The sequence below is a fragment of the Convolutriloba macropyga genome, chromosome 5, assembly GCF_964194025.1.
Source record: "Convolutriloba macropyga chromosome 5, txConMacr16.3, whole genome shotgun sequence".
Classification (NCBI taxonomy): domain Eukaryota; kingdom Metazoa; phylum Xenacoelomorpha; order Acoela; family Convolutidae; genus Convolutriloba; species Convolutriloba macropyga.
The window spans coordinates 6,374,773-6,401,966 of NC_134472.1; the positions used below are offsets into that span (position 1 = coordinate 6,374,773).

The 27,194-nt window shown below is 36.9% G+C and overlaps 5 protein-coding genes across 6 annotated transcripts in view; 3 read left to right on the forward strand and 2 right to left on the reverse strand.

The window, feature by feature from the left end:
* Positions 1 to 27,194, forward strand: part of LOC142339695 (uncharacterized) — a 424,533-nt gene that overhangs the window by 331,660 nt on the left and 65,679 nt on the right. The gene's annotated exons all lie outside the window — the stretch shown is intronic.
* LOC142339090 (transmembrane protein 17B-like) overlaps positions 1 to 27,194 on the reverse strand; it is a 330,316-nt gene that overhangs the window by 72,942 nt on the left and 230,180 nt on the right. The window lies entirely within an intron of this gene.
* Positions 1 to 27,194, reverse strand: part of LOC142339091 (ADP-ribosylation factor-like protein 8B) — a 281,448-nt gene that overhangs the window by 49,632 nt on the left and 204,622 nt on the right. The gene's annotated exons all lie outside the window — the stretch shown is intronic.
* LOC142339085 (protein mono-ADP-ribosyltransferase PARP6-like) overlaps positions 1 to 27,194 on the forward strand; it is a 95,648-nt gene that overhangs the window by 37,497 nt on the left and 30,957 nt on the right. The gene's annotated exons all lie outside the window — the stretch shown is intronic.
* LOC142339741 (exodeoxyribonuclease-like) lies at positions 21,991 to 23,287 on the forward strand. Its single transcript, XM_075389994.1, has one exon. It carries the CDS (start codon positions 22,326 to 22,328, stop codon positions 23,187 to 23,189), a length of 864 nt encoding a protein of 287 aa, XP_075246109.1. The 5' UTR covers positions 21,991 to 22,325; the 3' UTR covers positions 23,190 to 23,287.

A 27,194-nucleotide genomic window follows, 5' to 3' on the forward strand; every position in this document is an offset into this window, starting at 1 on the left:
CTTGTAAGTCACTAAGTTTTTGATGTCATGAAACTGGTTGACAATTTGCGGATCATTGTTGAAACTGTGTTAACTTGTATCCAAAACAAACGATTGTATTTTGATGTATGACTTCGAAAAATAGGCTAAAACTCCCCTCTCTTGGATGTCTCCCTTATGTCCTTAGCTACCAAAGAAGGTGTTGCACGAATTTCTTCTCGGTTTTAATTTCACCGAGACTTTTTTTAGTATGTCAGCAGGTTGTTTGTCTGTAGGAACATATTCTAACTCCAGTTCAACTCTCTCTGACAAATCCCTAAGATAATGTGCTTTGACTGCAATATGGTCAGTATTACTAGGATGAGAAGTTTGCTTACTTAGTTCGATACAGGCTTTATTATCAACAAACAATTTGGTTTGCATTGGTACAAGATCGTTGAGTTCAGCTAAAATCCCCTTTTGCTAATACCAATTGCTAAGCAGCTGAAACACCAATTGCTAAGCAGCTGAAACTCCGCTGAAGATGTAGCAATACTATTTTGGATTTTACTTGCCCAAGTAATTGAGTCAGAATTAATAAACATTTTAAAACAAAACCCCGTTGAGCTTTTACGATTGTCCATGTTCCCATCCCAGTTAGAGTCGCTATAACCAGCCAAATTTTCATCCATCGATTTTGTTTTCCTGAAAGTTAGATTTCGATGTTTTGCACCTTATAAATATCTTAGTACATGCTTAGCTATAATCGAATGGTCCTTTTCTGGCACTTCAAGAAAGAACTTATAGCATGCGCCGCCTGCGAACAATATGGTCTTGTTGATAGTGCTAAATAATTAAGGCTCCCATAAAAACTGCGATAAGTTCAATTGTCAATGTCAGTTTTATCACTTTGTTCAAATTTAATGAATTTTCGTTTTTCTGCAAGAATTATCGATACACTTTTCCAGTCGCTCATTTTAATTTTTATCAGGAGGATATCAATGAATTTTTCCTGACTAATTTCAACTAACCCATCGGAAAACTCAAATTTTTTTCCCAAAACCTTTTGAAAACAGAACTTTCACCAAAAATGTATTTGCTTGACATCTTTTCCTTAAACCATTGGCGAAAATCATTTTCAGGACAATAGAAAATAATATGATCTAACCAAACCCAAATCATTGCCAAATTCCATGTTATTACATTTTTTATGAAAAAACAAGGATCATGTATGCATGCTTCAAATCCTATGTTTTCCAGATGTTCTTTATGAGTAGGGAGCCAATTTCTTCCTGACTGTTTCAAACCGTAAGTGCTTTTGTTCAGTTTACAAATTAATGGATTACCTTTTGTGTCAAACTTTTCAAAACCTTCAGTTTGAGGCATATGTAAATTGTCCTCAATTGGTGCATTCAAATACGCTGTTTTGATGTCCATTTGTTTGGGAATACCACCTAAATTTTCCACTACTTTAATTATGATAGGTATGGTACTCTTTCTAGTAGTTGGTCAGTATATGTCTTTGTAGTCATTGCCTTGTTGTTGACTTTAACCTTTTGCCACAAAACGTGCTTTTTGTTGAATGACATTACCATCACTATCATAGCTGTTAGCAAAGTGCTACTTGCTCCCAATTGCTTTCACATTTTCCGGAAGAGGAGCTAACTCCCAAACGTGGCTTTTAAATAGCGAATTATAATCTTGATGCATTGCGGCTCGCCAGTTTTCATTTTTCAGGTCTTCATTGGTATTTTGAGGCTGTTCAGCACAACATTTCAAGATTTCCTACAGTTCTGCAGAAAATCTATTATTGGTATTCTGGTTAAGTCGAGCAGATTTACAAAGAGGTGATATCTGACTGTCTAGAGTCTCCTCGTTTGGGAGTGCAACAGGTTCATTGCAAAAGTCTGTCTCATTAACATCGCCAAAGTTAATATTTTCTACTGAGGGATCTTTCGTTGAAAAATGTTGACTGCGGTCGTTTTTGGCTTTACAATATATCACATCCTCGTGGGATTTTGCTTTGCGAGGTTTTGTAATCTTGTAACTCACTTGCTTGTCTGAAATTCCTATGACAAACATTTTACTAGAATTTGAAAATCCCAAAACCATTCTTTTCTGAGCACGATGGTCAGGTTTTCCCCGAAATTGTTCTGCGATGTAGTTTAAGGTCTTACAGCCAAAACCTTTACAAAAGGAAACGTTTGGTTTTGATCCAATCATTTCTTCGTAAGGTTCCTCGATTGTTGAGTTAAAACAGTAGTTTTTCATGTAAAAAGCGTAGTTAATTGCATAGCTCCAGTATTCTTTTCCCAATCCTGCGTTATCCAAAAAACATCTTGTCATGCCGGTAGTGGTCCCCCATTTTCTCTCTACTTTGCCATTTTCCTCTGGCTTATAAAGTGCTGCTTTTTCAAGTCTCACCTTTTTTCACGACAAAACCTGGAAAGCTCACTATAGGAAAACTCTTTTGCGCCGTCACTTGCAAGTGTTTAAGGTTCACCTAAGTCTGCACAATACTGTTGAAAAATTTGAAAAAACTGGAGGCAATCGTCTCGAATTTTCATAAAGTGAAGTTTCGAATATCTGGAAAAACTGTCAACAAATGAAATTGCATATCTATGATTTTCAACTGATAGAGGTGTTACTGGTCCTAAAATATCAACTTGAACAATATCAAGCGCGTTGTTTGCTCTGTCAACACTACTTAAGAAACTGGCTCACGCTTTGTTTTGTTTAATTCACAAGTGTCACAATTCAATTCACTGCTATCTTTTTTGTCAATTTGCATCCCATCAACATGGTCTTGCAGTTTTAACAAATCCTGAAAATTACTATGGCGTAATCTGTCATGCCAGAGTTTTAAGTTTGACAAAGCTAACTATTGTCCGTTGCAAAAATCACGCTCATGAGTCTCATGATTGATAAATTAGCACTCTAACGGAATAGATTGTTCTTTTGCATGAGTGGAAAAATAGTGCCATCTCTTGTTATTATCTGATCGTTGTCTCCAAAATTCATTTTATTACCAGAATTTTGAGATTTGCTCACTAAAGTTAATTTATTCCCTTAGTTGGGAACAAACAGGGCTTATGACAGTTTTATATTTCCTCTCTTTCCAATATTCTCACACGCATAATATTCAGTCCTTCCCTTTCCTTTGATTTCGGATTCAGAATTGTTTGCACAGTCAACATATCCCGCAGAACTTTTATCTAATGTAGCAAACATTTTGCAATCTTTAAACATGTAATTTTGTACATCATGAACCAATTTTTATATCAACTTCATTAGTAGCTAAAACTTTGTTATCACTACATGCCAAAAGGCAAAACCCTTTTTCATCAGCCGAGTTCATTTCCGGAAGTGAACTATCTTAATCATTGTTAATGGTACGATTTTTAAGTTTAAGGCATTCGCTGCTGTCAAGGTTGTTTTTTTGTAAAACGAACAATAGTTTTTGTTTTGTCTTGGTTTGCAGCAATCCTTCGCTAAGTGACCTGAAGTACAAAAAATATGACAATTTATATTTCTTTTGTTAGAATCATTTGCAAAACAAAACTCCTCCTTATTACCCATTTTCCCACAAAAATTACATTTCAATTTTGTTGTTTGTCTATTATTGCCAAAATAAGTTGACTCGGGACGCTCAACATTGTTGAGCTGTCTTTCGTCAATTTCAACATTTACTAAATCTCCTTTATCACTATTCAGATTTTTTTCATTTTTACTGAATTTGCATAGTGTTAAGAAATATTTAAAATCATCTGTAGGACCTTTCAAAAGAATAGGAATAAGCATGGGCTGACTGACTTGTTCATCAATTTCTCTTAAATTACTTTGCAACTCTTCAACCTGTGTGATATAATCAATGACACTTTCATTTGCTATCATTTTTCAATTCGTCAAATTTTTAATCAGTTGTTGTAGACGAGGCCGTTCACATCATTTATATCTATCAAATATTACGGCTTAAAACTTTGGACAATCTTTATGGTAAGGTCTCAAAAACATTGCAGAGCGTTTGTCACGTGATTTTATGATCTCACACCAAACACACGTCTTTAACTCATTAAATTTGTCCCGAGCTTGCTGATAATTTCCGAGTTTATATTCATCGGACGCATTAGGTTGCAAATTTTTCTCAAACTCAGTTTTATCGCAATGCCCTTTCAAAACTCTCAAAAGTTTCATGTTGAACATCTTTGCTTCAAATTGGTCCTGAAAATAAGCAAAGTCCTCCTTTTTTCCAGAGAAAAAAAACTATTGCACTGTCTAAATACTTCCATTGTTACGTTAAGGTTTCAAATTAGGGTTAATGTTTCAAAGTTAATGTTCCAATGAACAAATTCCGATTAAATGGTATGCTTCGGAATCAAAACTCAGAAATTTTTAAATTGTTAGAGTGACTATCTGTTAAAAATCCCCTTAAATTGGGTTTTAGCAGGAGAAGGCAAACGCTAATTTCATTACAAAATTATTCGCTATGTATCAAAATGGTAACTTACTGTGAAATCTGTCAATATTCTACAAAAACTTGCTGCATGAATACTCCAAAATTTGCTTCTATCCGGGATGAATATATGGCAATATTATTCCGAAAAATTTTTGTTTACTTTAAAAAAGTTGTCAATATGAAAAAAAATCTATTACCATACATCAACTTGCAATAAATTCCGTGATTACAACAAATACCGTGCATATACTGTCGACATATATAATCTGATGAAAAATAAAATTTTAAACTATATCTTTGACTTTGAAACCCAAGCTTTTTGGTACATGTTTTTTATATATACGTATGACTCTCACAAATCATACATTCCCACTAAGCTGGAGAAGCCAAATAAGAATAGATACTATTTTTTTATGTTGCAACGGGGCACACGTACGAGAGTTTAGAATTGTATGGGTATCGGTAGGCTTACGGTACCATTTCGATGATTTTCTTTAAAAATTGCCAACACATATGTCAATAAAAAGCAGTTGGCCGTATAAGTCTACATCTTCTATTGTATTCATAAGGATCTACTTTTTCTTATATCTTTGAGCTTTTTTAAGACTTAATTGTGTGCACACTTTTTTTATGGTTTCTCTAATCGTTCTCAAATCGTTCAAGCTATGGTGCGCAAAACATTACCAAAAAGTTTATCAAATTGAGCGAGGTACAAAACGAAATGTTTTGTGATAAAGGCATGGTATCAGCTGGAATTACGGTTTTGTTTAGGAAGTCCCGACACTGGAAGTTTTTCAGTGTTTGCTTTGGTGGATTTTTTTCAGAGTTTAAGTTTCTTGTGGGGTCAATTTGACGTCACGTTCTCTTCAGAAGTTATAATTGCTCTCGTTATTAAGTTTTTGTTCACATGTGACTTAGTTCACTCTAAAATGACCCTCGTACGTTAAAATGTATTTTCTTCAAACGAAACCAAGATGCTAAATGAGGGCAGCTCATAGAAGCAGCAATAAGAAATAGAACAGATTCTCAACCAAAAAATAACATCTCGGCATTGTGTGAAATAAATTGTTATTCGGTCTCTTCAATATGTTTTTGATAACGTTGATGTACCGAATTATCATGGCAATTTTGGGCTAATCTGTCAAAAGCTGTATTCAATGTGTTGCCAGACTTTTTTGAGTTTGTCGTCAATTTTGGCGTCCACTAGTTTCTTGGGTAATGCTCTCGCTTCAGTATGTGACAAATCCACTTTTGAATACAACTGTTGTGTCATTTTGTGGAGGTCCTAATTTGTTGTGTTCTAGTGTTAACATTTTTGTCTTAATATGTTTGAGATGGTTTAGTTGTATATTATCAAGATTGTGATAAAATAATTGTTGTGATAAATTGATATTAGCCTAATTGGTGTGATAAACTTAATAAATAGAACCCCCGATCAAATTTACCTCCGCTGTATTTTCAAAGACGTATGCGCTGGGCTGAATCAAACCTACACCTTTTCAAGCCTCGCCACACCAGCCGTAGGAGATCGAACCTATTTCCCACCCCGACTCATCACACCAGGTCGTATTGTTCTAACTGATTTCATTTTTAACACAATTTCTTGTGTTCTAAATATTAGCAGGCTCCGTGAATGGGACCTTTTGATGCCAAGTTCCTCCCTCCAGCTGCTCGGACTTGGTCTGGGGTACTCCTCTAACCAAATATATAGACGAGGGTCAAGTACAGGGTTGTGTTCTCTCCTATCGAGGTGCTAAACTGCTAGATCTCTGTGATGTTATCTTTCAATACACAAATAAGAAGCTGAACACTGTTGTAGTAATTGCTGGCTTCAATGGTCTCCGTAGTAGTATTGAAATTTCTATAGAGCATTGGAAATTCCTCATTCAGTTCACTATTGTTAAATTTAGCTCAAATAATTTGATTGTTCACAAAGTTATACCCAGCAGGTTTAATCGCCTCATAAACAAGAAAATCAGTGCCCTTTACAACTCTTTGTATAATTATATTGATTTTTGTGCCCTAAAGTTGTTTATTGTTTCATCCTCATTTAGAAAAGTTCTTGAACCTAACCTGTTCTATAAAGACACTTCTTCTTTCATGAAAACCATGTTTCCACTATTATTCTGTTTAACATCGTTCAATACTTTAAATATTGTTGCCGTTATTACGCTCTTGTAATTAACTTAATATAGTCGTCCGTCAGTTCAACCTTCCCCACTCCTACCCCGTAGCCTGATGGCTGATCAAACCGTTTGTCCACTCTGCAAGGGTCCCCTACGTAGGAGAGGGGTCTGATGTCATACGTGTTGAAAATATTTTCACGTGAAATGCAGTGGTCTAGCCGCAGCAAAAGAATGGACCAAAAATGTCGGCTGCAAAGGCCGCTTTGCGGTCATCGCGGCCGTCGGAACAGCAATTGTAACGCCGGCACCACACAATGTTTTGACCGATCCCGACACTTCACTTATAGATCCTACAACATCGAACGCCCCAAAACGTTCCGTCGCCGCACCATCGGATAATTTTTTGGGAAAAACTTCCAGCTTCATCACGCGATAACAGTGTTCCAGTGCTCGAAAAATACCGCGAGGTCGTCATATGGAAGCCTTCGTTCTTCACGCTCAGTATGAACAAGACAGGGAACAGTTCGCCGAAGCCCTTCACAGTGTCCTTTTCTCGATTGCCGCAAACAGGGATAGATCTGATATATCTCTGACCCTCTATATGATACTTCCGCGCCTAACCCTCAGTGGAAAAAAGAACACGGACGACGGATCGAACAATAAGACCATCAAGCGTAGGTTGCGTGCATGGAACAGCTGCAATTTCTAAGAACTATTCTGTGATTCGAAGGCAATCCAAATGCTAACGAATTCAAGAACAAAAAGCAGCACTCTGACCTCCAGATGTTCAGATGTTCAACGATTTCATGTCTCGTGGTAAGATCAGTAATGCTATTCGCGTTCTTTTGGATGAGCATAAAGGCTGCGAGCTCGCACCTACCGATCTCATAGACGGTAGACCGGTCCTCGACATTTTACGCGACAAACATCCTGAAGGGCAACCCTTGGAGCCCAACTGCATTCAGAGCGAACATCCACACACGCTTCCTTACCACCCCACTGTTTTCAACAAAATTAGTGCCAGACTCGTCCGAAAGCGAGCAATGAAGATCCATGGCAGTGCCGGGCCTTCAAGTCTAGATGCCGATGACTGGCGTAGACTACTTTCTATTTTCGGGAAAATCTCCATGAACCTGTGCAAGCTTGTTGCCAAGTTCGCTAAGAGGCTGGCTACGTCCATAATACCACCGTATGATTTGATTGCATACAATGGTTGTCAACTAGTGGCTCTTGATAAATTTCCAGGTGAAGACCTATTGGTATTGGTGAAGTAATGCGTCGCATCACCGGACGCATAATCGTCGACTGCATCAGGCAAGATCTAACATCCCTCGTGGAAACATGCAGCTGTGCCTGGGCCAAAAATCGGGCATAGAACATGCCATACATTCGCTTCGCCACAGTTTTGATGATCCCGAATACGAAGCAATTCTACTAATTGATGCCTAAAACGCAATTAACGTGCTCTATAGACGAACAGCATCAGAGAACGTGAAAACCCTATGCCCATCTTTGCATGTTGCCTTACAGAATTTCTATGGCCACTCGTTTCATCTCTACATCGTTAAGTTGACCATTATGTCTCAGGAAGGTACGACACAAGGCGGTCCCCTTGCGATGACAATGTATGGAATCGCAATCCTACCCGTAATAACAGGACTTTACAATGACTCCTTGGCAAAAAAATGGTACGTTGTTGATGGTAGCGTTGTCGGTAAGTTAAAAGATATCAAGGCACTCTTCGACAAGCTCACTCAGCTTGGTCACAAATACGGATATCTTGTCAATTCTCCGAAGTGTCAGTTGATAATTAAGCCAGGAGGCGAGCACCAAACGTCAACTGTGTTTGCAGGCACCAATGTGGAAATCACGCGGGGCGCTCGAGAGAAATCTGTCAATATTCAACAAAAACTTGCTGCTTGAATACTCCAAAAATTGCTTCTATCCGGGGTGAATATAAGGCAATATTATTCCGAAAAATTTTTGTTTACTTTAAAAAAGTTATCAATATGAAAAAAAAATCTATTACCATACTTCAACTTGCAATAAATTCTGTGATTACAACAAATACCGTGCATATACTGTCGACATATATAATCTGATGAAAAATTAAATTTTAAACTATATCTTTGACTTTGAAACCCAAGCTTTTTGGTACATGTTTTTTATATATACGTATGACTCTCACAAATCATACATTCCCACTAAGCTGGAGAAGCCGAAAAAGAATAGATACTATTTTTTTATGTTGCAACGGGGCACACGTAGGAAAGTTTAGAATTGTATGGGTATCGGTAGGCTTACGGTACCATTTCCATGATATTCTTTAAAAAATGCCAACACATCTGTCAATAAAAAGCAGTTGGCCGTATGCGTCTACATCTTCTATTGTATACATAAAGATCTTGTTTTTCTTATATCTTTGAGCTTTTTTAAGTCTTAATTATGTGCACACTTTTTTATGGTTTCTCAAATCGTTCTCAAATCGTACAAGCTATGGTGCGCAAAACTTTACCAAGAAGTTTATCAAATCGAGCGAGGTACAAAACGAAATGTTTTGTGATAAAGGCATGGTATCAGCTGGAATTACGGTTTTGTTTGAGAAGTCCCGACACTGGAAGTGCTTCAGTGTTTGCTTTGGTGGATTTTTTTCAGAGTTAAAGTTTCTCGTGGGGACAATTTGACGTCACGTTCTCTTCAGAAGTTATAATTGCTCTCGTGATTAAGTTTTTGTTCACATGTGACTTAGTGCACTCTAAAATGACCCTCGTACGTTAAAATGTCTCTTTCTTCAAATTAAACCAAGATGTTAAATGAGGGCAGCTCATAGAAGCAGCAATAAGAAATAAAACAGATTCTCAACCAAAATATAACATCTCGGCAATGAGTGAAATAAATTGTTTTTCGGTCTCTTCAATATGTTTTTGATAACGTTGATGTACCGAATTATCATGGCAATTTTGGGCTAATCTGTCAAAAGCTATATTCAATGTGTTGCCAGATTTTTTTGAGTTAGTCGTCAATTTTAGCGTCCACTCGTTTCATGGGTAATGCGTTTGCGTCAGTATGTGGCAAATCCAACTTTGAATACAACTGTTGTGCCATTTTGTGGAGGTCCTAATTTGTTGTGTTCTAGTGGTAACATTTTTTGTCTTAATATGTTTGAGATGGTTTAGTTGTATATTATCAAGATTGTGATAAAATAATTGTTGTGATAAATTGATATTAGCCTAATTGGTGTGATAAAATTAATAAATAGAACCCCCGATCAAATTTACCTCCGCTGTATTTTCAAAGACGTATGCGCTGGGCTGAATCAAACCTACACCTTTTCAAGCCTCGCCACACCAGCCGTAGGAGATCGAACCCATTTCCCACCCCGACTCATCACACCAGGTCGTTTTGTTCTAACTGATTTCATTTTTAACACAATTTCTTGTGTTCTAAATATTAGCAGGCTCCGTGAATGGGACCTTTTGATGCCAACTTCTTCCCTACAGCTGCTCGGACTTGGTCTGGGGTACTTCTCTAACGAAAAGTATAGACGAGGGTCAAGTACAGGGTTGTGTTCTAGCCGCAGCAAAATAATGGACCAAAAATGTCGGCTGCAAAGGCCGCTCTGCGGTCATCGCGGCCATCGGAACAGCAATTGTGACGCCAGCACCACACAATGCTTTGACCGATCCCGACACCTCACTTATAGATCCTACAACATCGAATGCGCCAAAACGTTCCGTCGCCGCACCATCGGATAATTATTAGGAAAAACTTCCAGCCTCATCACGCGATAACAGTGTTCCAGTGCTCGAAAAATACCGCGAGGTCGTCATATGGAAGCCTTCGTTCTTCACGCTCAGTATGAACAAGACAGGGAACAGTTCGCCGAAGCCCTTCACAGTGTCCTCTTCTCGATTGCCGCAAACACGGATAGATCTGATATATCTCTGACCCTCTATATGATATTTCCGCGCCTAACCCTCAGTGGAACAAAGAAAGAACACGGACGACGGATCGAACAATAAGACCATCAAGTGTTGATTGCGTGCATGGCACAGCTGCAACTTCTAAGATTTATTCTGTGATTCGAAGGCAATTCAAATGATAACGAATTCAAGGAACAAAAAGCAGCACTCTGATCTCCAGATAATCAGATGTTCAACAATTTCATGTCTCGTGGTAAGATCAGTAATGCTATTTGCGATCTTCCGGATGAGCATAAAGGCGGCAGCTCGCACCTACCGATCCCATAGACGGTAGACCGGTCCTCGACATTTTACGCGACAAACATCCTGAAGGGCAACCCTTGGAGCCCAACTGCGTTCGGAGCAAGTATCCACACACGCTTCCTTACCCACCCACTGTTTTCAACAAAATTAGTGCCAGACTCGTCCGAAAGCGAGCAATGAAGATCCATGGCATTGCGGGGCCTTCAAGTCTAGATGCCGATGACTGGCGTAGACTACTTTCTACTTTCGGGCAAACCCCCATGAACCTGTGCAAGCTTGTTGCCAAGTTCGCTAAGAGGCTGGCTACGTCCATAATACCACCGGATGATTTGATTGCATACAAAGGTTGTCAACTAGTGGCTCTTGATAAATTTCCAGGTGATGACCTATTGGTATTAGTGAAGTAATGCGTCGCATCACCGGACGAATAATCGTCGACTGCATCAGGCAAGATCTAACATCCCTCGTGGAAACATGCAGCTGTGCCTGGGCCAAAAATCCGGCAAAGAACATGCCATACATTGGCTTCGCCACAGTTTTGATGATTCCGAAAACGAAGCAATTCTGCTAATTGATGCCAAAAACGCAATTAACGTGCTCTATAAACGAACAGCATTAGAGAACGTGAAAGCCCTATGCCCATCTTTGCATGTTGCCTTACAGAATTTCTATGGCCACCCGTCTCATCTCTACATCGGTAAGTTGACCATTACGTCTCAGGAAAGTACGACACAAGGCGATCCCCTTGCGATGACAATGTATGGAATCGCAATCCTACCCGTAATAACAGGACTTCGCAATGACTCCTTGGCACAAAAATGGTACGTTGATGATGGTAGCGTTGTCGGTAAGTTGAAGGACATCAAGGCACTCTTCGACAAGCTCACTCAGCTTGGTCCCAAGTACGGGTATCTTGTCAATTCTCCGAAGTGTCAGTTGATAATTAAGCCAGGAGGCAAGCACCAAGCGACAACTGTGTTTGCAGGCACCAATGTGGAAATCACGCAGGGCGCTCGAGTCCTGGGATCGATCAGTTATCGGAAGCTCTGAGGTCAGTAAAAATGTCCTGAAATACGCAGAACTTAAATACATAAAAAGTTTGGACAGACTGGGTCAATTTGCTCTCACCTCTCCCCAGAATGCCTATGCATGTTTGACGAAGTGAGTTCAACTAAAATTGAGCTTCTTCTCGCGTACAAAATCTTCCAATAACGGGATTTTAGACAAAGTGGAGGAGCAGCTTGGCCGGGTCATACCGAACATCGTCGATGAAGAAATAATCCAAGAGGAAAGAGAACTTTTTTTCTCCCTCTCAGAATGGGTGGGCTTAACATCGCCCTCCCACAATATCTTCATAAAAATTTTGAGCAATCAACTGAACTCGCAGGTCCGTTGGCGTCATTCAATAATGGTTCATTCCAATTTCAACGATGTGAATTAGAACAAAGCAAGATCAGTCTCAGACAGAAAGCAGACACGCAACGTGAACTCATCTCTAAAAAATCCAGAATAAAAAGATCTACCAGAAATGAAATATTCTATCCAGCTGGCCTCGGAAAAAGGAGCATCTAGCCTAACATGGTTTTGATCTCACGAAGACTGATTTCCGTGATGGAATAGCACTTCGCTACACCAGGGAAGCGAAAAACACGCCGGCCATATGCCCATGCGGGAAAGAATTTAGCCTCACCCATGCTCTACATGTGCCAAAGGCGGGTATACGCACCTACGACACAATGAATTTAGAGACTTGTTTGCAAACCTGATGGATGACGTTTGCCACGATGTCCAGATAGAGCCAAAACATGAGTCAAGCGATAGAGAAAATTTCTCGAGTGATTTCACAACTACTGTTGATGACGTTCGACTGGACATCAAGACAAACAGTATGTGGGGCTCCCGATTTAATCGCGCTGTCTTCGATGTAAAGAAATTCAACCCTTATTCGAAGAGATTTACTAAGTCCAAAAAGATGCATAACAAATCACGAGAGCATCAAGTACGAAACCAACCAGAGCAGCTTCAACGCACTGGCTTTTGCTTGCTCGGGTGGTGCTGGGCTATCAGCATCGCGTGTTATGAGACAACTCGCAACCAAGATCAGCGAAAAACGCGGAGAGCCGTACGCCGACATTAAAAGCTACATGCGAACGCAAATCAGCTTCGAACTTTTGAGGAGCTGTGTTCTCTGCTTGAGGGGCCGTCGCGCCCTCAAGCCCCGTGTTCTCAGTGATAACTGCGATTAGAGCCGTCGTGGAGGAGGGAAGGCTGCACTGAGTTTTTGGCTACTTAACTTTATTCCTTTGCTTATTCCTTGATATTCTATTCTTATTGTAATCATTCAATACCAGTTCCATAAAAGTGCTATATATATATGTATATATATATATATATATATATATATATATATATATATATTCATATATATATATATATATATATATATATATATATATATAGTTGCTTACTTCTCCACTTGTTAGTTATTTTTGTGACTTGACCGTCTTTAAACGTCTGGAGGGGAATAGCTTGGAGTACAGCATCCGGCTAAGTGCTACTCATCATCCCCTATTTTCCGTTGGAAAACAATTATCAAGGTTATGCGATGGTTGGGCTGTGGAAACGTATGTGCATGCAAAACTTTTCAATCAAAATTATACTGATTATGTATGATATAATTATCATAATATAATTGAAGCGATCAAAAAAATCAGAAGCACAAGTTTTTCTTGTAAATCACTGATTTCTTGATGTCATGAAACTGGTTGACTATTCGGGGATTATTGTTGAAACTGTGTGAACTTGTATCCAAAACAAACGATTGTATTTTGATTTATGACTTCTCCCAAGTTCTTTCTCAGGTCAAGTTGCATCTGGCTATTTTCATTGCTTTCAAAGAATATCGGTAAAATTAGATGTTCTCTTATCTCAGTAGAATCTTGGGGGTATATTTTCAATGCTTAAATGTGGAACTCGCCAAAAAAATCTGTTATTTTTTTGTCCCGATGCTGGAGCTTCCTGGCTAGCCAAAATAATCGGATATTTGTATGTATGACTTCTGACATTCGAATAAAAATAGGCAAAAATATATAAAAGTAGGCAAAATCGCTTGTTTGACAAAAACATGCGTCGAAAATTCTAAACTCTCGTGCACTGACTAACTGTGGAAGATTTCAGTCAGGAATATATTTCCTTAAATACTAACGAAACGATTTCATTTGCTCGTATGGTGTTATGATCTTTGCCTGCAGGAAAGCGGATTGTTGAAGACTCATTTGCTGCCCTATGATTATTGTCAGGTCAAACAGTTGAATGCCCAATAAAGTTCACTTCAAATTACTGATCGCAAAAAGAAAAATTTGATCTTTTTTGTTTCGCCCCCCAGTGTTTTTTTTGACCCCTGGTTACTGCTTACAAATTATTTGGTTTTTAGCTCATTACTATGTAAGAAATTAGCACGTGCGCCCGGGGGTCATAAAAATTTATGTTCACAAAGCTGGGGAGGGGGGAACAGAATAGATACGAAAAAGTTTATTTGTAAATCAATGGTTGGGGGTGTATAACGTTGGGGGGATTTTTTCGTACAATATAGAGAAAACTAACATATCTCTGACGATTTTATTGTTGTTAAGATCAACCTTTCAAGGTTTTCTCTTATAATTTGTTGCATGTACACTGCGGCCGAGCAAAGCAACTACCGGGGGGCAGTAAATGATTTTCAAAACCGTCTTGAAAAATTAAAAAAATCTATTGTGGTCACCAAGTCCTTAGTTGTGCTTACAGGTGACGTCAATTTTACAGAAACTTCTTGCGCAAATATGTCTTCAACAAAAGACTACGAAGAATTAATTTTAGATCAATTTGTAGAAAAGAGTCTCTCAAGTGTCGCTCCAAGTCAACTAGCTGTGTTTTTATGCAATACTCCAGAAATAAATCTCAATTGTACCTAGGACCGTTCGCTGTTTAAGAATTTTAGTATTAATAAAAAACCTTGCTCCGACCATTTTTCAATTTGAACTCAAATAAACCTCTCACTTGATGAACCGATTGACAAGTTTGCCTATAATAATACTGACTGGAAAATGTTTATTTACAAACTTACATTTGATCCCTTCACTCCTTTTTGTTACAGTAATGTCGATTTTCTTCTGGAACAATTCTACACAAGGCTACGCAACGAAACAAGAGAAAATATACAGCTTGCACATTAAACATCGGGCAAGTTTACAACCATGGATCTCAAATGGAACGTCCCATATGAAAAATAAGTTAAACACTAAACAGAGAGTTGAAAATCTAATCTCGGTTTCGAACTGAAGATTAAAATATTAGAAGTACAAGTTCAAAAAGCGGTTGATAATGATCTCTCAGTTTATGAAACTTTTTACAACAATTCAGCAAAATACAAAAAAAAACTTTCATCAATTTGCAAAAATCCACAAGTACCTATAATGTTTTGAACGGTATGGAGCTAACCACAGATAAACAAAAAGCTGAGAGCATCAACTTCTTCTTTGCGAGAGTCTTCTATCAAAAAAAGACAATATCTTCAATCAATACCAACAACATGATCAAAACAAAATCCTATTTTCATCAAGATTGATTCCACAAAAATCGAAAACTTGCTCGAAGATCTTAATATCTTTAAGTTTACTGGACCAGATGGAATTGGAAAATTACTGCTGAGAAATTGTAGTAGCTCAATCAAAAAGTCAGTCACCTTCTTGTACCAAACAATAATGAATAAGGGAACCTATCCTACATATTGGAGAGTCAGCCAAATAAGTCCCATTTTTAAAGACGGTAATAAGTCAGATGTAAATTGCTACCGACCCATAAGTCTTTTAAACTGCATGTCCAAGGTTCTCGAGAAAATTATTTTTGATGAAATATAAGAATTAGTAAGACACAAACTCTGTGAAAATCAATTTGGCTTCATGAAAAATCCATCGGCAACTTTGCAGTTACTATTATTTCTCGACACAGTGCGCAAAACGTTTGATAATGAAGCGATCAAAGACCTAAGCATCTCATATCTTGACTTTGCAAAAGCTTTTGACACTGTACCACATAATATTCTGGTACAAAAGCTTTATAACATTGGCGTTGGAGGGAAGTTAATTTAATTGATCCTCCTGAACATCAAGGGAAATATAACGGCGCCTATTGAAAACCAGAAGCTAGATCAGTTAAAAAATCAGCAAGACCTTGGGATCAAAGTTTCAGAAAACCTAAATTGGAATGAAAATTGCTCTTTTAGAAAACGAAAAGGTTTATGTGCTTTTTCCAGGCTTAAAAGAAAAATTTCTCAAAACTGTGAACAAAAATCTAAATTAAACGCTTATTTAGGTTACGTTGTACCGATAGTTACTTACTCCTCACAAGCATGGAATCCGAATGAGTTGGAAATGAAAGAATTTGAAAAGCTACAAAAAATTGCCACAAAATAGATTTTGAGCAAAAAGCGGAGCTATAAACAGCGACTTGTTATCTTGAGTTTGTTGCCTCTCAGCCTTTATATTGAAGTGCACGACTTATTATAACTTAATGCTTTAAAACAAGGTAAATACGACGCTGAACTATCGAACTTAGACAGTATTCAGGAAAGTACCACTCGTCAACATAGCCGAGGAGAACTACAAATAAACAAAAATCAATTAGTAAGAAGCGACAAAAATTTTTTCCACGGGACAAATATTCTCTACAATTTAGTGCTCAAAGTTTATTCAAATTTTGGTAGAAGCTTGAATAAAAATACAGTGTCAAAAATTTTTTGTATTTATTCTATATTTTGCATCGATCAGTATACAGAGGAAAAAAATGCACTTGGCGCATTGTGTGCAAGTGTGGAAACTGCAACCTTAATCAGAAACTTATGAATCTGGACAATTGAAGGGATGCAATACCCTGAAGAACGAACTTCGAAGCCTAATGTACTACTACTAAATTATGGTATTACCATGACGGGGGGAGGCTATAGGTTATCTGACCACTACGCTGGGGGGTATAATGGGAAAGATCCCGGAAAGAATCCAAAAATATTTTGGAGAATTAGGTCTTTCTTTTGCTTCAGTCTGATTTCGGCTCTTGTTTGGCTATAGTTTTTGTCCATGCTTTTTGACGTTTTATATCACGAATTTCACTCAGTCTGTCAGGTTTTTCTCCACCTATTAAGAGTTTTTGCAAATTGGTCGGAACCTGTTAGTCTTGTAGCTTTTTAACAGTTTCAATGCAGAGTTTTTATAACCGCCATAGTTATAGTAAAATCCGATGCCATCAACTCATTCTCTGCTTTGAATATATTCTCGAGCATGAAAGTTCAAATTTTTATGTTTTGAGCACTTAGTAACTGATTTTTGTATGCTCACATTTTTGTCCAGTTTTTCACCGAATATTGCTGTATATGCGAACAGCGCTGTTTTTTATTCTAAGCCCTCTAAGATGCGGGGTCGGGGAGTATAGCTGGAAACCCTTGCTACGGATATTCGTAATTTATGAACTGATCTGTATTGACCTGTTATGATGATTAAAATCCTCCAAGTTAGTCTACTGTTCGAATTTGAAAATTATACTGATTATGTATTATATAATTAACATAATATAATTGAAGCGATCAAAAAATTCGGAAGCACATGTTTTTCTTGTAAATCACTGATTTCTTGATGTCATGAAACTGGTTGACTATTCGAGGATTATTATTGAAACTGTGTAAACTTGTGTCCAAAACAAACGATTGTATTTTGATGTATGACTTCGCGCAAGCTCATTCTCAGGTCGAGTTGCACCTGACTATTTTCTATGCTTTCATAGAATCTCGGTAAAATTAGATGTTCTCTTATCTCAGTAGAATCTTGGGGGTATCCTTTCAATGCTTAAATTTGGAACTTGCCAAGAAAATCTGTTATTTTTTCATCCCGATGCAGTATCCTCCTGGCTAGCCAAAATAATAGGATGTATTTGTATGTATGACTTCCGACAGTCGCATAAAAATAGGCAAAAATATATAAAAGTAGGCAAAATCGCTTGTTTGACAAAAACATGCGTCGAAAATTCTATACTCTCGTGCGCTGACTAACTGTGGAAATTTCAGTCAGGAATATATTTCCTTAAATACTAACGAAACGATTTCATTTGCTCGTATGGTGTTATGATCTTTGCCTGCAGGAAAGCGGGTTGTTGAAGACTCATTTGCTGCCCTATGATTATTGTCAGGTCAAACAGTTGAATGCCCAATAAAGTTCACTTCAAATTACTGATCGCAAAAAGAAAAGTTTGATCTTTTTTGTTTCGCCTCCCAGTGTTTTTTTTTTGACCCCTGGTTACTGCTTACAAATTATTTGTTTTTTAGCTCATTACTATGTAAGAAAATAGCACGTGCGCCCGGGGGTCATAAAAATTTATGTTCACAAAGCTGGCGAGGGGGGAACAGAATAGATACGAAAAAGTTTATTTGTAAATCAATGGTTGGGGGTGTATAACGTTGGGGGGATTTTTGCGTACAATATAGAGAAAACTAACATATCTCTGACGATTTTATTGTTGTTAAGATCAACCTTTCAATGTTTTCTCTTATAATTTGTTGCATGTACAATGCGGCCGAGCAAAGCAACTACCGGGGGGCAGTAAATGATTTTCAAAACCGTCTTGAAAAATTTAAAAAAATCTATTGTGGTCACCAAGTCCTTAGTTGTGCTTACAGGTGACGTCAATTTTACAGAAACTTCTTGCGCAAATATGTCGTTTTATAGCTCATCATTATGTAAGAAAATAGCACGTGCGCCCGGGGGTCATAAAAAATTTATGCTCACAAAGCTGGGGAGGGGGGAACAGAATAGTTCTGAAAAAGTTTATATTCAAATCAATGTTTGGGGGTGTATAACGTTGGGGTTGAAAACAAAAGAGAAAGTGTAATCCATGTTCATACAGCAAGCAAATTTAGTAGAGATCTCATCTTAAAATCAGTCAGCCGCTTGATAGACTATAAGTACAACGACATATCAATTTATATCAGTCCTGAATTGTCAACCAAGGACGCAAAAAAAAGAAAACAATGCTTTAATGAAAAGGCGCGAGCTGATTACTAGCGAAATAGATTCAAAATTGCTACGTATTCGGCATCTTGAGCTCGAGAACAAAGAAAGCGACCATTGGGTTATCATTTCAAACGTCAATGAAGAAAGACAAACGAGTAAAAAATGACTACATAGAAGCACTAAAGTACTCACCGTCAATGCTCGAAGCCTGTTAGATCTAAACAGACGAACAGGTTTTGCTAATAGTCTTTCAACTTGCGACTATAAAATTGTGTGCATAACAGAAACATGGTTAACTGCTGAGGTCACCAACGAATCACTATTTCTACCCTCTTATTTTATATATCGAGAAGATGGGAATATCACTGATTTCAAAAGTAAACATGGGGGAGTTCTAATTGCTGTAAAAGCATCCCTTAAACACGAAAATGTTAATATTCCCTTAATCCATGATGACTTTATTGTTGTTAAGATCAACCTTTCATTGTCTTCTCTTATAATTTGTTGCATATACAATGCGGCCGAGCAAAGCAACTACCGGTGGGCAGTAAATGATTTCCTAAACCTTCTTGAAAAATTAAAAAACTCTATTGTGGTCACCAATTCCTTAGTTGTGCCTACAGGTGACATCAATTGTACAGAAACTTCTTGCGCAAATATGTCTTCAACAAAAGACTACGAAGAATTAATTTTAGATCAATTTGTAGAAAATTATCTCTCAAGTGTCGCTCCAAGTCAACTAGCTGTGTTTTTATGCAATCATCCAGAAATAGTTCTCAATTCTACCTACGACCGTTCGCTGTTCAAGAATTTTAGTATCAATAACGAACCTTTCTCCGACCATTTTTCAATTTGGACTCAAATAAACCTCTCACTTGATGAACCGATTGACAAGTTTGCCTATAATAATACTGACTGGAATATGTTTATTTACAACCTTATAATTGATCCCTTCACTCCTTTTTGCAACAGTAATGTTGATTTTCTTCTGGAACAATTCTACACAAGGCTACGCAACGAAACAAGAGAAAATATACAGCTTGCCATTTAACATCGGGCAAGTTTACAAGCATGGATCTCAAATGGAACGTCCCATATGAAAAATAAGTTAAACACTAAACAGAGAGTTGAAAATTTAATCGCGGTTCCGAACTGAAGATTAAAAAATTAGAAGTACAAGTTCGTAAAGCGGTTGATAATGATCTCTCAGTTTATGAAACTTTTTACAACAATTCAGCAAAATACAAAAATATCTTTCATCAATTTGCAAAAATCCACAAGTACCTATAATGTTTTGAACGGTATGGAGCTAACCACAGATAAATAAGAAGCTGAAAGCATCAACTTTTTCTTTGCGAGCGTCTTCAATCAAAAAACACACAGTATCTTCAATCAATACCAACAACATGCTCAAAACAAAATCCTAATTTCATCAAGGTTGATTCCACAAAAATCGAAAACTTGCTCAAAGATCTTAATATCTTTAAGTCTACTGGACCAGACGGAATTGGAAATTTACTGCTGAGAAATTGTAGTAGCTCAGTCACAAAGTCACTCACCTTCTTGTAACCATCAATAATGAATAAGGGAACCTATCCTACATATTGGAAAGTCAGCCAAATAAGTCCCATTTTTAAAGACGGTAATAAATCAGATGTAACTTGCTACCGACCCATAAGTCTTTTAAACTGCATGTCCAAGGTTCTCGAGAAAATTATTTTTGATGAAATATAAGAATTAGTAAGACACAAACTCTGTGAAAATCAATTTGGCTTCATGAAAAATCCATCGGCAACTTTGCAGTTACTATTATTTCTCTACACAGTGCACAAAAATTTTGATAATGAAGCGATTAAAGACCTAAGCATCTTATATCTTGACTTTGCAAAAGCTTTTGACACTGTACCACATAATATTCGGGTACAAAATCTTTAGAACATTGGCATTGGAGGGAAGTTAACTCAATTGATATCTTCGTATCTAACGAATTGCAGACAATATGTGAAGATCAACAATGAGGTATCTAATTTCATAGAAGTCTACAGTGGTGTCCCACAGGGTTCTATATTGACAACCATAAGCTAGATCAGTTAAAAAATCAGCGAGACCTTGGGCTCCAAGTTTCAGAAAACCTAAATTGGAATGAAAATTGCTCTTTTAGAAAACGAAAAGGTTTACGTGCTTTTTCCAGGCTTAAAAGAAATATTTCTCAAAAGTGTGAACAAAAATCTAAATTAAACGCTTATTTAGGTTACGTTGTACCGATAGTTACTTACTCCTCACAAGCATGGAGTCCGAATGAGTTGGAAATGAAAGAATTTGAAAAGCTACAAAAAATTGCCACAAAATGGATTTTGAGCGAAAAGCAGAGCTATAAACAGCGACTTGTTATCTTGAATTTGTTGCCTCTCAGCCTTTATATTGAAATGCACGACTTATTATACCTTATTGCTTTAAAACAAGGTAAATACGACGCTGAACTATCGAACTTAGACAGTATTCAGGAAAATACCACTCGTCAACATAGCCGAGGAGAACTACAAATAAACAAAAATCGATTAGTAAGAAGCGACGAAAATTTTTTCCACCGGACAAAAATAATACAATTTAGTGCTCAAAGTTTATTCAAATTATGTTAGAAGCTTTAATAAGAATACAATGTCAAAAATTTGTTGCATTATTTCTGCGGTCAGTATACAGAGGAAAACAAATGCACTTGGCGCATTGTGTGCAAGTGTGGAAACTGCAGCCTTAATCAGAAACTTATGAATCTGGACAATTGAATGGAAGCAATACCCTGAAGAACGAACTTCGAAGCCTAATGTACTACTACTACATTATGGTATTACCATGACGGGGGGAGGCTATAGGTTATCTGACCACTACGCTGGGGGGGGGGTATAATGGGAAAGATCCCGGAAAGGATCCAAAAATATTTTGGAGAATTAGGTCTTTCTTTTGCTTCAGTCTGATTTCGGCTCTTGTTTGGCTAGTTTTTGTCCATGCTTTTTGATGTTTTATATCACGAATTTCACTCAGTCTGTCAGGTTTTTCTCCACCTATTAAGAGTTTTTGCAAATTGGTCGGAACCTTTTAGTATTGTAGCTTTTTAACAGTTTCAATGCAGAGTTTTTATAACCGCCATAGTTATAGTAAAACCCGATGCCATCAACTCATTCTCTGCTCTGAATATATTCTCGAGCATGAAAGTTATGTTTTATGTTTTGAGCACTTAGTAACTGATTTTTGTATGCTCACATTTTTGTCCAGTTTGTCACCGAATATTGCTGTATATGCGAATATCGCTGTTTTCTATTCTAAGCCCTCTAAGATGCGGGGTCGGGGAGTATAACTGGAAACCCTTGCTACGGATTTTCGTAATTTATGAACTGATCTGTATTGACCTGTTATGATGATTAAAATCCTCCAAGTTAGTCTACTGTTCGAATTTGAAATTTAAATACAGCCATAACCAAATGTTCCAGAGACGTCTGTTAGAATAGTTTTCAATCGATTGGCCAGAACGATGCCACCCGCTTCCAAGAAAGCAAGAGAAGAAATTCCTAGTCTTGAAAATTCGGATTTCTCCTGCAACAAGTTAAACAAGGAAAAAAAGAAACCTAATTTGTTACTTGCATCGTGGAATATCAATGGAATTAGAGCTTGGGCTGAAAAGAAAGGGTGGAAATATATCCTAAAAGAATCCCCTGATGTATTGTGCCTACAGGAGACAAAATGCTCTGATAAGGATGTGCCATCCGAATGCAGCTTACCTGGATATTACACATATTGGAATTGTGGTACCAAGCCGGGTTATTCTGGAACTGGATTGTACTGTAAGAAAAAGCCTAAGAACGTAACAATGGGAATTGGAATCGAAAAGCATGACGATGAAGGTCGGGTAATAACCGCAGAATTTGATAATTTCTTTTTTGTGGGAGCGTACGTACCAAATAGTGGACGTGGTTTGGTTAGACTGAAGTACCGAACCACCGAATTTGATACTGATTTTATTGATTATTTGGTCAAGCTTGACAAAAAGAAGCCCGTTATATACTGTGGGGACCTGAATGTAGCACATGAAGAGATTGACTTGAAAAACCCGACATCCAACCGCAACAAAACGGCTGGATTTCATGACGATGAGCGTGAAAAGTTTTCTGATCTTCTACAAGCCGGTTTTGTGGATACGTTTCGGAAACTTTACCCTGATGAACAGAAGTTTTCTTACTGGTCCTATATGGGTAATGCTCGCGGAAAGGGAATTGGATGGCGATTGGATTATTTTGTGGTGTCCGAACGCATATTTGACAAAGTGAATGATTCCGTTATTCGGTCAGAAGTATATGGAAGCGACCACTGCCCTATCGCACTCTTCTTGAATTTGTAAACAACAATTTGACTCTCGATGATTATTTGATTGTTTTTTCCTTTTGTAAGAAAAATTTCATAAATTATGCCATGAATTCAATTGATTTCTGTTTTCAATTTTTGAAGTCAAACCGTACACATTATTTATCGGATTAAGTTGAGATTTGTATGAATCATCCAGTCAATGAAAATTTGTTCGAGCTGCAAGAGCTTTTGAACATTTTTTGCTTTTTTATGTAAGGCATGCTTTTGAAAATTGCCTGTCATTTTGACAGTTGTACTCAGTATTTCGAGTGTTTTCCATCCTTTCATGAGATTAATTATGAAGCATTGCGTCCCCTGATTTGATAGATGAAAACTTTAATTCATTCGATAGATGAAAATTTCAAGGTACAAAACAGGCAACTGGCGTTTTTGAACTAGTGTAGAAATTAAATTAACGTTGCTATCACATATTCAATGGGCAAATTGGCGAAGTTTATCCAGTTTTCACCGTCGACATGTTTCAGAGTTTTTTGTGCTTTCGTTTGTTCAAGTGTAATTTGATTTGTATTTTGGTACAAACATTAGAGAGCAAAGATGAGAACATTGAATCTACTCTTGAAGAACTTGATCTAACGGCGATTATTCAAGAGACTTACTTTTTTACTAGCACAATTGAGGGTAAAATAGTGGACGATCAATTTGTTTTTAACAGAAGACTAGAAGTGGGGGTGGATGCATAATTGCTTTTTCGACTTACCTCTGTAGCTCAGTAAAGCGTCGTTGCACATCTCCTCGGATAAAAGTTGACATAATTAGGAGTAAATCGAATTGCTGTTAGCACGCATAATTAATTAAAAGTTTTAAACGGGGATGTCCTTTCTTTACCTATTTTTTGCTCTCGAAATTTTTAGAAACACCAATTTGGCAGAAAGGTGAAAAGACAGCGAGAACTTCCTGATCACTTCGAAAGTTCTTGCATCCTTTTAAAGCATTTTTGTTCTAATTCAGTTTTTCTGTAGCCAATATTTAGATATTGTTAGTACTTATGCTCAATTTTTACGTCTGACTGGTCTGGCATCATTTTGAGTGTTCTCTTCCGTTCATGACTTGTCACTTATAAGTTTTCGAGTATTGTTTTCGATTGCTCCCCAACGGTATTCGAAGCCGCTATTGCAATCGCGGTATGCATGATTTTCGATTGATCGTTTTTCTAGAATATTTTTTTTACTCGCTTGAGCGTTTTCACGCTTGACATCTCGATTTGTGTCTGACCTAAATTGTTCTCACAGAGAAAATAAAGTCAATTTAAATTGTTTCATTTTTCACTCATAATTGTAGCAGTTGTCTAATATCTGCCCCATTGTCTCGATTTGAACCCCTCAATAAAATAGCACTCGTTGGTTGTTTGAGAGCAATTCATTCGGTTTTAATTATTAGGTTTATAATCAGCAAACTTAATTCGTCTGGAAATTTTGATGAAGTAGCTACCAGCTTAATTCATTGTTATTGTTCCGACCCACTATAGTGAGGGAGGAACTATATACTCAAATTGTTTTGTTCAGTCAATTTTGGCCGATCGATATGTTCTTTGTATAGGGTTGTGGATGCAACCATTGGGAATCAAACTGAAAAGAAATTTTCGCGTCTCGTTTTTACACGGAGTAATCGACATATTCGTTGTTTTTGATCACATTTACTTACTTTACGCTAATTTTATAAACCGATATTGCTGAAAAATGTTAAAATTGTTAACGATAATGCTGCTGTTTTTACTTGTTAAGATAGAAGAGTGTTGGTGATATGCCTGGTTCAATTTTTTGGCTAAAAATTTGGTTAAATTCAGCTTTTTCATCAAAAATGGTATGAAATAAGCTTCTTATGTACATTTTTTTCAAATTCACGGCAGTAACACATCTAAAAACTACTGATGCAATCTTTGTGAACCCCAAAGAGGACTGTTTTACTTGCGATTCCTTTGGGAGTGTTGTTGATTAAATTTATGCCGGTTTTTATCCTAATTTAGCACAAATGGAACAATTACGTATTCCTGGCATATGAATAGGAATAGTAAAGCCAGTTTTTTTCTAATCGCTGTTTTATACTGTCCAAAAATTATTCGGATTGTGATCAGTCGCTGTATTTTTTTAAAATGTATTCGCTTTTTTTTCAATGTTAGTTAAAGAAAAGGTCGATTGAATTCACGGCCTGCCAATAAGAGATCAAATTGGCTTTACCCGAAGTTTCAAGGAAACCTATCTATTTTGTCGAAATCTTATGGTCGTTTTGACTATTATTACTTGTTTTCAAAATAAACAATGGAACTAGGAATTGAGATTCGCCACCTTTTTCCTGTTTTTTGGTCTACTTGTAGCTTAATACCAGCAAAGACAAGTCAGGTCGCATTGTCTTTCTAATGGTTTAAAGTTTAATGATTAGTGCGGTTTAAATCTTTAAGTAATTGTTTTTCGGCTTAGCTACGACGATTTTTCGCAAAGACTGATTTTTACACTTTTTTGTATCTTTGCTCTTTTTTGATTTGTCACTCTCTTGACAAGCCAATTATCTCATTATTGGTGTTTAAAAAGGATACTCAAATGAACATATCAAATATTTCAGTGAATGGATTATGGTTTTAACGGCTTCGACACCGTCTCTACATGAATTTAATAGTTTTTAATTGTCTTTTATGGTCGTTCTTTTCGCAGTCGAATAAAAATACTGGTTAATTGCAGGGCTTAGCGGATTTCTATGGATGAACAAAGGAACCTATTACTGTTTTCAGTTAATAGCTAAAGTTTTTCATGACCATATCAAATAAATTAATTTAAAAAATATAGAAGTATTTTTCAAATAGCACTTTTCTGTTCTTTTCTGTCCACTTTTAACTGATATCATTAATTACTGGTTGCATATCACTTTATTTATGTTGAAGAAAGTCAATTGAACATATCCAATGTTTTAACGGCTTCGGCACAATTTTTGAATGATTATGAACCTACTAAGATTTCAGTTGACATCTAATGGTTTTCATTATTTGAATTTATTTATTTGTTTTGAAAAATATAAAGGTATTCTTTAACTTCGACGCTTTTTTCTCTTTTTTGTACTTATTATCATGTCTCATTAAGGACTGGAGCCATGTTTTTTCAATTGAGGCACAAATTAAGTTGTTTATTTTAGCTTTTTGTCGCTATTTTGACTATGTTATAAGTGTTTTTTTTTCAAAAAATAGACTGAGTTTTGGATGTAATGTAAATAGTGTTTATTGTTATTTGAGTTTGTTGTTTGTCTTGTCTCGTAGTCTTGATGACGGCATCTTCATCTGACGTCTAATGTGACATTATTTACTTTAATAAATGATTTGTGTTGGAAGCAATCTTTTGCTCATTTGGTAGACAATTTTTTGCTGTAAAATTTTAACTGATTTTTACGCTATTACTTTTATGGTATTATATCAACTTAATATATCAACATATGATTCAAAAATTAATAAAACGCTTTTTTTGGATAATGGGTTAAGTCTAGTCCTTCTGTTACAGTATGATGCCATACTATTTTATCATGCCAGAATGGCCAGTCACTATTGGTACTATAGTCCCACATTGCTTTTAGCGTTCAAAAAAAATTTTTAAATTTTTCAAGTTTTCTTTTGCTATTTTGCGCTGGAAATTCAACATTTTTACCAAATTGGTCATATCTCGCGTTCTATTGACGCTACAGGGGTTGTTTTTTTTCCACAGAAAAGCCATCTTTATCTGGGTACTCTTTTAGCATGCAGGAACAGGGTAATGAAAATTTACTGCTTAAAAGTTGAAAATATGTTTCTCTATTTCTTGGTTATTGAGTAAATAAAAATCTTTCAATTTATGATAAAATACTCTAATTTCATTTGTTGTATTTCCTGTTGAGCTCTCAAACAAGCTTTGCCTGGCAAGAACATGTACAGCTTAGCAGCTCTATACCTCACTGAGCACTTTTCAATTTTGTTTTTACAAAATGGTTCATTTAAAAGGCAGAAAGTATCACTTCTAGTAATTTC